This window comes from Uranotaenia lowii, chromosome 3, assembly GCF_029784155.1.
Source record: "Uranotaenia lowii strain MFRU-FL chromosome 3, ASM2978415v1, whole genome shotgun sequence".
In the NCBI taxonomy this organism is placed as follows: Eukaryota; Metazoa; Arthropoda; class Insecta; order Diptera; family Culicidae; genus Uranotaenia; species Uranotaenia lowii.
The window spans coordinates 207381944-207394899 of record NC_073693.1 but is presented as its reverse complement, the minus strand read 5'-3'; the positions used below and the strand labels follow the sequence as shown (position 1 = coordinate 207394899).

Below are 12956 nucleotides of genomic sequence, written 5' to 3'. Positions count from 1 at the left end.
TCCGGAGCATGTTCGCACTCAGAAGATGTCCAAATTTGAAAATAAATTCCTGGTTTGACGCGCCATCTGCACGTGCGGGAAGCGGAGTGCACCAGGACACGATGAACGGACAGGTGTACATGAAAGAGTGCCTCCAGGAGTGGCTGCTTCCTCTCCTGAAGACCCACAACGTCCCAACAATATTCTGGCCGGATTTGGCCTCAAGCTACTACTTCAAGGACGTGGTCTAGGATATAAGGTCAATTTCGTGCCGAAAATGTCCAAGCTCCGCCCCATCGAGAAGTACTAGGCGATTATGAAGCAGCACCTCACCTTCTTAAACGACCTAAGATAGTGAAGACAGTCGAGGAACTGAAGAAAGTATGGGTTTACATGCAAAAAACGGTTGATTCACAGGTTTTGCAGAATCTTATGGCCGGGGTTAAGGCCAAGGTGCGGGCATTTGCATATGGATTGTAAATAAAATACGAGTAAAAAGGTAAAATGAAGATTAAAAGTTATTTTTCAATCCCTGAAAATTTGATGGCAATCGGATGAAAACTCGAATTTTGCGAATCAATTTTGTGTGTGGCAATTTCATCTTGGACACCCTTTAATGAAGGGTAATGCCACAAAAGATCTAAAAACTGGTCGCAGTGATCTCTCCCCACCAAGAAAACCAGATGTAAACCTTTTTTAATAGTGATCATTTTAATTTTATTTACTACGAAAAACGAAATTTCAAACTACTTTGTTTTTTTCCCTTTTTTTTTATAGATTGAAGAGAAGCAAATAACCAGTTTTTATTAAAAGAAAAACCATTTTAAATGTTCAGTCCAGTTTCGCAAAAACGTCTCGACGTTTACAAAGTCTCGAACAAAGGGTACAAAAATTCACACTAATACACAGAAATCGTCAGAACTTGTCTGATTCGACAGGTATAAAAGTATGTCTTATACCCATAATTAATGATCTTTCAAATCGACCGATAACTATACCTTTCTGTGAGAACGGCAAAAAAAAAACATAATCAGATGATAAACAGTTTGCAAAAGGCTTTGTTCTAAAAGATATATTATGTATGAACGAAGCATTAGTATCTTTAAGTGGTTGGATTGAGTGAGATCAAACTTTTGAAAAACCAAAAACTACCCTCTGGATTTCAAGCAAAATTTAATAGCAATAGTAAGATAGTATGCATGTTTTACTACTGCCTATACTATAGACTATGATATTGTCTTCATGTAATTTGGGTAATTGGTTTAATATTTTTTTTGAGAACAAAATCATTTCCGACTTCGGAGGCAATTTTTATGTTCAAATTCTAAGAAAAAAGGGTATGTAGCGCAAATATGTGACTCCAGGTATTTGTTCTCAATTTCGACCCTTATTTATAATTTTTTTCATCGAGATTCATGTTTCTCGTGGTAAACAGAATAGTTGAACATATCTATTTACCAAAATAGATAGCACGAGCTAACTTTTCTGACTACCAAATCGATTTTTTATGGTCGATGAACCAAGTCGAGACTAACAGTAAAGAACCATGGAAGAAGACATTCCCCCCGCCTGATGATGATCATGAACTGAACCGTACAAACGCATTTTCGATGCGTTCAAAAGTTTGTTTTTTAGTGAAAATAAGCTGTCGAAAATGATTTCTACGTGTTGTGCGTATAGGTTTAAAACAAGGCAAATTATGTCAAAACTGGCGCTGTCTGAAGCCAACCCCATACCCATAACCGATGATTTGTTTTCAAACACGGTTCTTCAGGTGCCGGCTCGTGTTTTTTTGCTGATCCACGCTAGTCTGCTGGTCATTTGTTTTGAATTTATAAGACATAGAACGCGAGCGCATTTGCCGGCTCTGCCGAAAAGTTACAGGTTACAGGTGCCTTAGTTAGCATTGGATTGTCGAGACGTTGAGCGCTTTACATTGTTTAAGTCAAAGGTACTAGAAATGGGGCCACTTGAGTTACAATCGACGGCTTTGCGGTTCTTTTATTCGCGCCCGGTTAACGTGGTTTTGCTGCTGATTCTGGACGGAATACTTTGGCTGCAGCGGCCAGATATAGTAGATTTTCAGAATCGAGTTCAGGACATCCCACCGGATTATATCTACGATGTGTATGACTTTGTGGTGGTTGGGGGCGGAAGTGCTGGAGCAACAATGGCTGCTCGGCTTTCGGAAGTTTGCGATTGGAGTGTTTTACTGCTGGAAGCCGGTCCTGATGAAACTTTTTTGACCGATATTCCCTACCTTTATCCTGCGTTGCAGAAATCTAAGCTGGACTGGCAATATTTGACGGTGCCCAATCCAGACTTCTGCCAGGGGATGGAAAACAATCAGTGTGCTTGGCCCCGGGGGAAAGTGTTGGGTGGATCTTCGGTGTTGAATGCTATGATGTATATTCGTGGCAATCCGCAGGACTATGATGAGTGGGCTAGTTTGGGCAATGTAGGGTGGGGTTGGAATGACGTGCTGCCTTACTTCCGAAAGCTGGAGAATGTAAGGGACCCAAAAATATCTACGAAACCTTGGCACGGTACTTCGGGACCACTGACGGTTGAACTTTTCAAACACCGTTCAGTTTTGCAAAGGTATTTCTATGACGCAGCTAGACAAATGGGACAAGTAATAGCAAATGAAATGAATGGACCTTCGCAGACCGTTTTCGGACCATTACATGGATCCATTCGAGACGGACTTCGTTGCAGCACTGCCAAAGCCTATTTGAGACCCGTAGCAATGAGAAAGAATTTGCACATATCTCTGAACTCTTTCGTAGAAAAGGTATTGATAGACCCCGACGATAAAAGGGCATATGGAGTTTTGTTTTCCAAGAACAATCGCAAACATTACGTTATGGCAATGAAGGAAGTGATCTTGTCAGCTGGTTCCCTAAACACACCTCAACTGATGATGCTCTCAGGTGTTGGACCTCGTAGCATCCTACAACGTTTCGATATAGACGTTATCCATAATCTTCCTGGAGTTGGAAAAAACTTGCAGGATCATGTGGCAACCGGAGGACTTACGTTCCTCATAAACAATCCCTTCAACAACGGATCTCTATCAACGACTGTACTGGATTCCACCACGACTCATGCCATCAAACAGATGGTTTTCAACAAAACTGGACCTCTTATGGATATGCCCTCGTGTCAGGTGATGGGATTCATCAACACCAAATATCAACCGGCAAACGGTAGTCGACCGGATATTCAAATATTTATGTCCGCTCAATCTGAACTGTCCGATGGGGGAATTTGGTCGGCACGAGGTTCTTCCCTGTCTAGCAGTTATTATGCTAAAAATTTCAAAAAATTCAGCTATCGGGACTCGTTCCTGATAATGCCTCTTTTGATGCGGCCGGAAAGTCGTGGATATATCACCCTGAAAAGCGCCAACCCCTACGATAAGGTTCTGATCTTTCCGAACTACTTTGCGGTGAGACGGGATAGTGACATTTTGGTAAGGACATTGAAAATAAGATTAGTAATATGAATTTTGCTCTTGTCTTGTGTTATCTTATTTTGATCGCCGGTGGAATTTAGATTTATTATTATTTGAATTTGGCTTTGAGCTTTGGGGAGACGCAATGAATAGATGTTAAAAGCCACTGCTTTTTGTTATGGACAGGTTTGAACTGTCTGTGATGGACATCGTAATTTATATTAAGGAAGAATGTTGGGTAATGAATTTATCAAGAAATACGGGATTCAGAATTTTCAAAAAAAAAGAAATTAAATACCTACCTTCTGTAAAAAAATGTCTAACCAATATTGCAATTGTTGTGTAAGTCTCAGAAAAACTCGAAAAACTATAACGATCGGTAGCACTAACAGCCCATCACAAAAACAGTTAATTAAGTATCCGGGTAGACATTTTAAAAGTTTATAGTGGGGGAGGTAAGAGCATAATGGCCACCTTAAGAAGGGCGCTAATTTAACCATAGATAACAGCTTAAATTTGTGAGTAATTCCATTGTTTCGTGTTCAAACACTTAAAAAGTTTTTTTTCCTAAAAAGCAAAAACTTGAAAAATTAGATAAAGACGTTTAAAAATGCACTTTAATTTTTTTTGCCAAAAGCTGAAAATCAGTGACTGAAGGGGCATAATGAAACCCTCACCCCCCTCCCCCCCCTGGGGCAGTATAAGCACCATTATTCCGGGCACGATGAGCATTTTCTGCCGTAGAATCTAGCAGCAAATTCAACTAGATGAAAGCAACTGAATTATAGAGCGATAATCAGGAATCGGACTCGAGCCTTCTGATTAACTATCCAACACCTAACCAATAGGCAAAACCGTCAGATGTAAACCATTCAAGCTTTGGCTCTATAATTCAATTGACTTCATCGAGTTCAATTCGCTGCTTGATTCTACGGTAGAAAATGATCATCGTGCCCCGATCAATGGTGCTTTATACGCCCCGAGTCAACAATTTATAGTAAAATGCGTTTTAAAATTGATTTTAGTGAAAAATCAAAAATTGAATTGAAAAATTGAAAATTGAGGAACAATGTGTACATCATATTGCAATGCGTATCTTATAGATTAACGCTCATAAGAGTTTATTTTTCGGTGCTCAAAAATTATAATATTTTTGTCACTTGGGAACCTCATTGTTTTTTTTTAAATTTTTCTGTAAAGATGATAAAGAGATTTCTTTTTTGCTGAAAAATTAATACTATACGAACTACAAAATTGTTCCTCAAGAAAATTTAGTTGAGGACATTCGGGGGAAAAAGGGGAATGCTTACTATGCCCCGGGTGCTCGTTATGCCCTTATCTTCCCTAAGTTGAAAAATGCATTTTAAAAACGTGCGCCAAAAATCGAAAATCAATCATTGTGTGGAGCAAGTTGAGAACCCACTGGGACAGTATAGACACCATTAATCGGGGCGCGTTGAGCGTTTTCCGCCGCGGAATCTAGCAGAGAATTAAACTCGATGAAGTCAAATCAATTATAGAGCAACAGCATGACTTATTTCATCTGACGATTTGGCCAAGTGGTAAGGTGTCGGAAAGGTTACTCAAAGGGCTCGAATTCGATTCCTGGTCGAGAAGAGTTTTTTTTTCATTTACCTTTCATGATCGATGCACTTTGCACTATACGATGAGTCGTAGCCAAGGTTGCCGAAAAAAGTTCTGTTTTTTGAGAAAAAAAAATCGTACTTTCTGTGATTTTACTTCAAAATTCTGTGATGGATTTCTGTGATGCTACTTCCTTTAATTTTATTGACAATTCATGATAAACTGAGTCATTTTTAACATTTTAGATGGAAAAAATCAATTACCATTACCAATCTTAGCATACTTTTCTTATTAAAAGGAAGAAATCTAAATTTTATTTTGGCCAAAAAAAATTGTTTTTGGAAATCCATTAAAAACTCGAAAATTCTGTGAAATCTGTGAATATTTCAAAATTCTGTGTTCTGTGGCACAGATTCTGTGATGAAAATTTGCTCCAAATTCTGTGAAATTACAGAATTTTCTGTGATTTCGGCAACCTTGGTCGTAGCATCAGTCAAACAAAGCAACAACAAAATAATGTATGTGTGTTTGTAGAAAACAAACAATTCACATACACTCATACATTATTTTTCTGGTGCCGTATAACGCAACAATCAAAATAATCAATCATGAATGCTCGATGAAAAAAAAACACCTCGACCAGGAAACGAACTCTAGTCCTCTGAGTTACCTATCCGAAACCGTACCACTAGGCCAAATCGTAAGATGAAGTTAGTCAAGCTGTAGCTACATAATTGAGTTGATTCAATCAAGTTGAATTCGCTGCTAGAATCTATGATAAAAAATGCTCATCTTGCCCCGATCAAAAGGGCTCTGTTCGCCTCCAGTCAACAAGCATTTTAAAATTGATTTTTGTGAAAAAAAAAACAAAATTTACATTACAGATCAAGATCAATGCTTGAAAATTATAATTATGTTGTTATTTGAGAAGCAGTTTGTTTTTCAAATATTTCTGTCTGGCATCTGGAAGTTGAGAAAAAATAAATCATTTGAGAGAGCTCGTGTGTCGAAAGTGGTTATCAACTTCGCTCAACTACTATACAATTTATTTTGTTGTTGGAAAACCAACCAACTTCGATTATCGCTCGTTGTTTTCCATCGAAACCATCAGAAGATAGCTGCATGAGCTTTTTTTTGGTTTTTTGTAAATTTTAAAAAGATGTTACAGTTTTTCGAAAACTGATGAGAATAATATACCATTACATTCCTCGAAATTTGAAGAACCAGAAAAATCGGAATGAGCAGTCAGTTTATCGAAATAACTCCAAATAATTCATTGCGTGAAGTTTTTAAGAAATCGATAAAGATATAAAGAGCAAGATCTGGCGTCCGCCCCCTTTCTCCTGGGCCTGGGCTTTAATGTAACTAAAACACAGATTTGGTCCCGAAAACGCCCAAGAAAATAATTCCAGAAAATCGTGTTTACCACATTTTTTTTTTGGTCAACAGTTTTCGCTCCGTGAAAAACTTATTTTTATTCAAGTGAAAAAGGTATAATCAAAATCAAATAAAGATAATAATCGTGGAAAATACTTTATCGAATAAGAAAATAAATTGAAAAAAATCTCAATAGTAGAGAGTTATAAAAATTTGCATTGTTGAATTTTGTAATATGATTTTAACATTTCCTGACTTTCAATATATATCAGGGTGGCCAGCGAGTTTCCATTTTCAAATTCCCGGTTTTTCCCGTTTTTTTCGATCGAGATTTTATGAGCTTCCCAGTTTTAAAATTCACAAGGGCATATGTTTATCAGGGTTTTTTTTTAAATCAAAATAAGACTTTTTTTAATATTAAACGTAAGGTGATTCAGATAACGATGATGGTTGTTGGAATTTCTACAGAAAATAATTTAAGCAAGTTTGAATGCAAAGGATTGAGAATATAATTGATGGCTTTAGAATCAGAGAGATGAGGTGACAAAATAATCAATTTTGAGGTAAGCACATATATCAGTCGATTTTTCATATCTCAATCTACATCTGATGCAAAACTCAATTTTTTTTTTGATAATTTTGTCAACACTTTTCGATTGACTGAAAACGATGATGTTCTATTTTTTGTTCTATTATTTTATTGCATACCGAATTTGACTGTTGAGCTCAAATTTCTGAATTCTGAAATTTGAAATATAATCATCCATGATTAATTTCGGGTGAATGACGGATCTTTGTATCAAAATTTAACTTTAAGTTTGGATTTAAAATTAGAATTAATTTATATTTCTAATGCTTAGCTCCAGTTGATTGCTACTGATTGATATTCTAATTTAGATTTTTTTCTCTGCAATTTGGAGAACAGAATCCGCTAAGTTCTATTTCTATTAATATTAAAAGATTTTCTTTTGATTCTCGTCTTGAATACAGAGTGAAGTTTTTCTTTTTATACTTTTAAATTTATTTGGAGCCTGAGTTCTGGGTGTTTTATTTTCAACTCGGCATCTTAATCTGAATTCTGAGTCTGAATTTGCAATCCAATCAGAAAAATTGAAATCGTAATTCAAATTTTAAATGTGAAGTCTTTATGGCATTCGCGACTTTATCAACGTTGCAGTTGGCGGATCGTTATTGAAAAACTTATCCGGTACAACTGTGTTCGATGTTTACTCTTGGGCTCGAACTCGCGGACATCGGCTCAGGAGACAACAGACTTGCCAACTGAGCTATATCACAAGCCCAAAAGATTTATAATAGAAGTGGATTTTATTAGTGAACCATGTAATATGGTGGCCACTCATTTTAATTTTTTTTTGCATTTTTCTCCGCATGATCTTACGAATTCCCGACTTTCAAAGATTGAAAATTGAAGTTAATCGTAAAAAAATATTTTTTGAACTATATGAGAGATGAGTTCTTCACCTTTTGACGCTTGTCAAATATTTCATTTTTCATTTTGGGCAATTTTTTTGTAAGTTTTTGACATGTTACACGAATCAGAAAATTTTGATTCAATCTACCTAATTACTTTTTTGTAAATCTATATATATAAAACAGGGAGAGAGACAGACCATACAGAAATGTGCGAACACGCAAAACTCTTCACTGGATCATCCGATTTGCATGCGATTTTTTTTGTTGTGCTCGTCTTCACGCGAAGAATAACACAACGGAGAGATAATTTCGAAAATGTTTTTGTGGAATTTGAAAATTAATTTTAAGTTTTTATTCGTATCAAATAAAAGTCATGGCACCCAATTTCCATTTTTTTTCATTCGAATCACCCAGAGTAGGAAGGCGCCAAAAGCTATCAAGGCTTACTGATGTTCATCCATCTCTCTATAGGAAGTTTTGGCGCCCATTTTCGTTGCAAGTGTACTTTTCACGTGGCACCAGTAAAATGGATACTTGGATGTAATTGTTCACCTTCCATATGGGGTGAAAAAAAAGAACACAATAAGCCGGCATGGAGTATACCTATTTTCGAAAATTGTTATTTTTGCTTCAGCATCAAGGCAACTTTAACATTTTTTAAGCTTATTTACCCAAAGCTAGCCGGATTACCCGGTTTTACCCGGACTTGACCGGGTAATTGATTAACCAAAATTTAAAAGGCTCGGTCAAGTCGTTCAGCCCGGTTGTCCGGATTTTGATAAAAAAAAACCCGAATTTTCCGGATTTAGTCATTTCATTTTTCAAATAATAAAAAATCTCTTATTAAGTTTTTTTTTTAAATTTGCGTTCTAAAACGAAATTTTTTGAGCAACTTTTAACGTAATAATCATGCACGGTTTCTGGATGCTTAAAATACGATTCAAAATTTCTGATGTGTTTTGAAGAAAAAAAATTATTAAAGTGCTTTTAGTTTTAATTTTTTTTTGAGTAGTTTCTAAATGTAGCCCAAATTTGCTTGGTATTGTCCGCAAAATTTTATACCATGGAAAGTGTTGTGCCATTTCTACAAATTTGAAACCTATACGACAAAGAAAATTTCAAACATGGTTTTGGCGAAAAAGGAAAGACAGTTGATTAAAACTGCCTAAAATGACGACACATTTCAACCAAACACTTTTTGGCACTTATCTTGGGGTTAATAGAAATTGAACATATCGGTGTCAAGGACCCTCTGTAAATGAAAAAAAAATGTAAAACGGAAGAAAATAGATTTTTACCTTTATCCCAGAAGATATCCGCTTTCCAGTTTTGTTGGAATTCAATCTTTTTCGAAAATTTTTGCCCCTGGAGGTAGGCACCATAATATGACAGAAGTATTACGAAAATAGTCAAAAAACTGTGTCGATTCACTCCGTTTGAAGGTAACAGTTTCATGAGCGTAAATAATTATTTACATGTTCATCATTTTTGCGAAATTCAAAGGCTTAACGAAGTTTGCCGGGTCAGCTAGTGTTGTATAAATGAAATAAAAACTTGAAGTATGGTTATGCTAAAAATGTGTACTGAGCATTGTGATTTTTTATAAATACTTTCATAACTCCAATTAAAAACAGTCGAAAATAAATAAATTCACAAAAAAATCTCAATACATTTTAGAACTGGAACACTTTTGCCCACATTTTTTCCATCGAATTTAAATCCCGATTTCATATCACTTTTGAGAAAAAAATATGATGATATGAACGAAATTTAGAATTTAATAGGTTTATTGAGGCGAAAAATGATCCATAAGGTTTTCCCGGTTTCGATTTGAAACTCCAGGTTTTTTTTCCCGGTTTTCCCGGTCCCATTTTCAATTCCCTGTTTTCCCGGTTTGCTGGCCACCCTGAATATCTGGGGCCTTAATCAATTTCTTTTTGCGTCAAAATGAACCAGGTTGATTTTTTTTTAATTTTTTCAACAATCTTAACTCACGTGAGCGTGATTTTTTTAAATAAAACTAATGTTTCATTAGAAAAATGGCACAAATTAATTTCGATATTACTGTGCATTTTCTGTGCGAAGCAACACAAGTTCTATCGAACTGATCATCTGATACAGTTTGAGTTATTTTTCTATTTATCGGCAAAATATTCTCAACCTTAAACCAAACTTGCAGACATGGCAGTCCTTTTTTCCATTATTTTACATACACTGGTCATGAGTTTTTGATGAAATATATTTGCTCACGTTAATTTTCAAGTGAAATGAGCTTTATCATCGTATAAAATTCGTCAATTTTTTTTATGTTATGGATTACTACTTTTAATTTTATTAAGCCCTTTATTGTAAATATTTTTGAGAAATTTCAATAATTTGGAAAAAATTCTCATTATAGGCCATTAAAATTCCGTTCAAGTCTCGAAATTTGAATTTAGAAATTTTATCAAAAAAAATAGAATCATGCATAGACTGGCCTTATTAGGGGAGATGGTGGCATAATGGCCACCTTAAGGAAAACGCTTATTTAACCATAGAGAACAGCTGTAATATGTGAATTACATCATTGTTTCGTGTTCAGACACTCAAATAGTCTATTGCCTAATTGGATGAAACTTGAAAACGTTTAAAAATGCATTTTAAAAAATTTTGCCGAAAGCTTAAAACCAGTCACTGTAGAGGCATAATGAGAAACCCCCCGAGGCAGTATAAGCACCATTGATGAAGGCATAATGAGCGTTTTCTGGCGGGAATTCTAGCAGCGAATTCGACTCGATGTCGGAGAGGTAATCAGTAGGCTCGAGTTAGATTCCTGGTCGAGGTAATTTTTTTTTCATTTATCATTCATTTATCATTCAATCGACAGACGAAACAAGCCAAGCTGTAGCTCTATTATTCAGTTGACTTCATCGAGTTGAATTCGCTGCTAGATTCCCCGGCAGAAAATGCTCATTATGCCTTCATTGGTAGTGCTCTGTTCGCCTCTAGTGAACAAATTAAAGTAAAAAAGCGTTTTAAAATTTATTAAAGTGAGAAATCAAATATTTTATGATGTTGAAAATTGAGAAACATTGTGTATTTCATGTTGCAGTGCGTACATTTCAGATGAAAATGATTCAAAGGTCATAAAAGCTTATTTGGTGGTGCTCAAAAATTATAATATTTTCGTCACTTGAGAACCTAGCTGGTTATTATTTAATATTTCTGTAAAGATGAAAAGGATATTTCTTTTTTGGTGAAAAATTAATACTATGGATAGTACGCAACAAATCCTTATGAAAATTTGTTTAAGAAAATACGTACTTATGTAGAAAAAAGGAGTGCTTATTATGCCCTGGGTGCTCGTTATGCCCTCATCTCCCCTAAGTGCAATTCTAAATTATTAAATGTGTCAAAATGAAAATAAAAGCTCTAGACAAAAGCGGAATATAAAATAATTTCTATTAAAAATGAAAGAATTCAGGAAAAATAAAATGTAGGGGAACTTTTCTATGACCGGACAACATTGATTATTCGAAAATATGGTGAATATGATGTAAATTTTTTTATGCGAATCAACGGTAATGTTATTGCAAATGAAAAAAAACGGCATTTTGAGCGGAACCTGGAAGAATACATGCAAAAAAAAAAACGGAACAGGAGGACAAATACATTTTTTAGAAAATAATAAAAATAAGGACCCACACAAAAAAGTGTAGAAAAAAGCAGCATTAATTTCATTTGCTTGATTTAAACCAATCGTATGGCCATCCCTAGCTCTGAAATGAATTCTATTGAGAGTTTGTGGGCGTTTTTGAACAAAATGGTTAACAAAAATGATGTTCAGAGTAAAAATACAATAATACCCCCAAAATATCACCGAAACCTTACAAAAAGTATGCAAAGCAAAGTCAGAAAATCATCAAGGCTAATTAAAGTCATTTTAATCTATAGTTTTTTTTTTCAAATAAACCATAAATTGAATTTTCTTTAATGTCGTACCTTCAAAGTATGAAATTCTCTAAACTGATTGCTGCTGAGTTGAGCAAAAAAATTGTAAAATGATCTTAAAGTTACCAGCTTTCAATGAATGCATTGAAACTTGAGACTTTAAGACACTGAAAATATCGATATTTTAAAATTGAAACTTCGCGGGCACAAGAAGTGGTGTCAATTGAATTTATTGTTTTTCAACGCCTGTTAAACAGCTAATAACTTTTTTGCCTTATTAAATACGAAGTTGTCGAAATCTTCGACAAAGTTATTCAGCGGAAAATTTCCTTTAAAGAATTTATGTTTGGCACAAAAACTATAAACAGGCTCGGTTCCACAGATGAAACAAAAATGGTGTTGAATTTTCAGTACGAAATAATCAATTTTACCATACAAACCTAAAATTTCAAATTTACTCATGCAAACGTGACTTAGAAATTCTGCAAAAAATCAAGGATTAGTTTTGAACTAAAACGAAGCTTTTTAGACCCCAGGGTTTGCGAAATTCAAAAATGACTCCAAATCGACTCGGTCTAATGTACATACATACATAAATTCTACACGATTACTAAAAGATTATTTTTTTCCAGATCGAGGGCCTAAAGTTTTGCCTGCAACTGGCCAACACCCCGGCTCTCCAAAGACTTAACGCCACCCTAATTTACCATACAACCCCCAACGGCACCTGTCGGCCAGACGAGGGAGAACGATTCTACGAGTGTCTGATTCGTCAATTTTCCCAAACCATCTATCACCCGGTCGGTACGACAGCGATGGGCCCGAAAGACGATCGCCTAGCGGTAGTGGACGAACAGCTTCGGGTCTATGGCATTTCCGGTTTGCGGATCGTCGACGCTGGCGTGATGCCCACGATCGTCACCGGAAATACGAACGCACCGGTGATTATGATTGCTGAGAAGGCGGCCGACATGGTGAAGCAGACCCATCTGGAGCGGGAACTTACCCGGGAAGAGTGCAGTTCGTACGATTACGTTTATCATTGATAGTTTATTAAAAATGTTGATTGTAAAATTCTATTAGTTGGATTTTTTTAAATAAAACTTGAACCGAAATTCTTGTATCAAATTTTTTCCACGGAATATTCAAATGTTAGCTTTTGAAGTTTTTTTTAGAATCACATAAACATCGTCAT

The 12956-nt window shown here is 35.6% G+C and overlaps 1 protein-coding gene across 1 annotated transcript; it reads left to right on the top strand.

The window, feature by feature from the left end:
- The first annotated feature begins 1902 nt into the window (after positions 1-1902).
- On the top strand, positions 1903-12807 carry LOC129753035 (glucose dehydrogenase [FAD, quinone]-like). The gene is made up of 2 exons (XM_055748828.1): positions 1903-3454; positions 12394-12807. Exons 1-2 carry the CDS (start codon positions 1940-1942, stop codon positions 12805-12807), a joined length of 1929 nt encoding a protein of 642 aa, XP_055604803.1. The 5' UTR covers positions 1903-1939.
- The last annotated feature ends 149 nt before the right edge of the window (positions 12808-12956 follow it).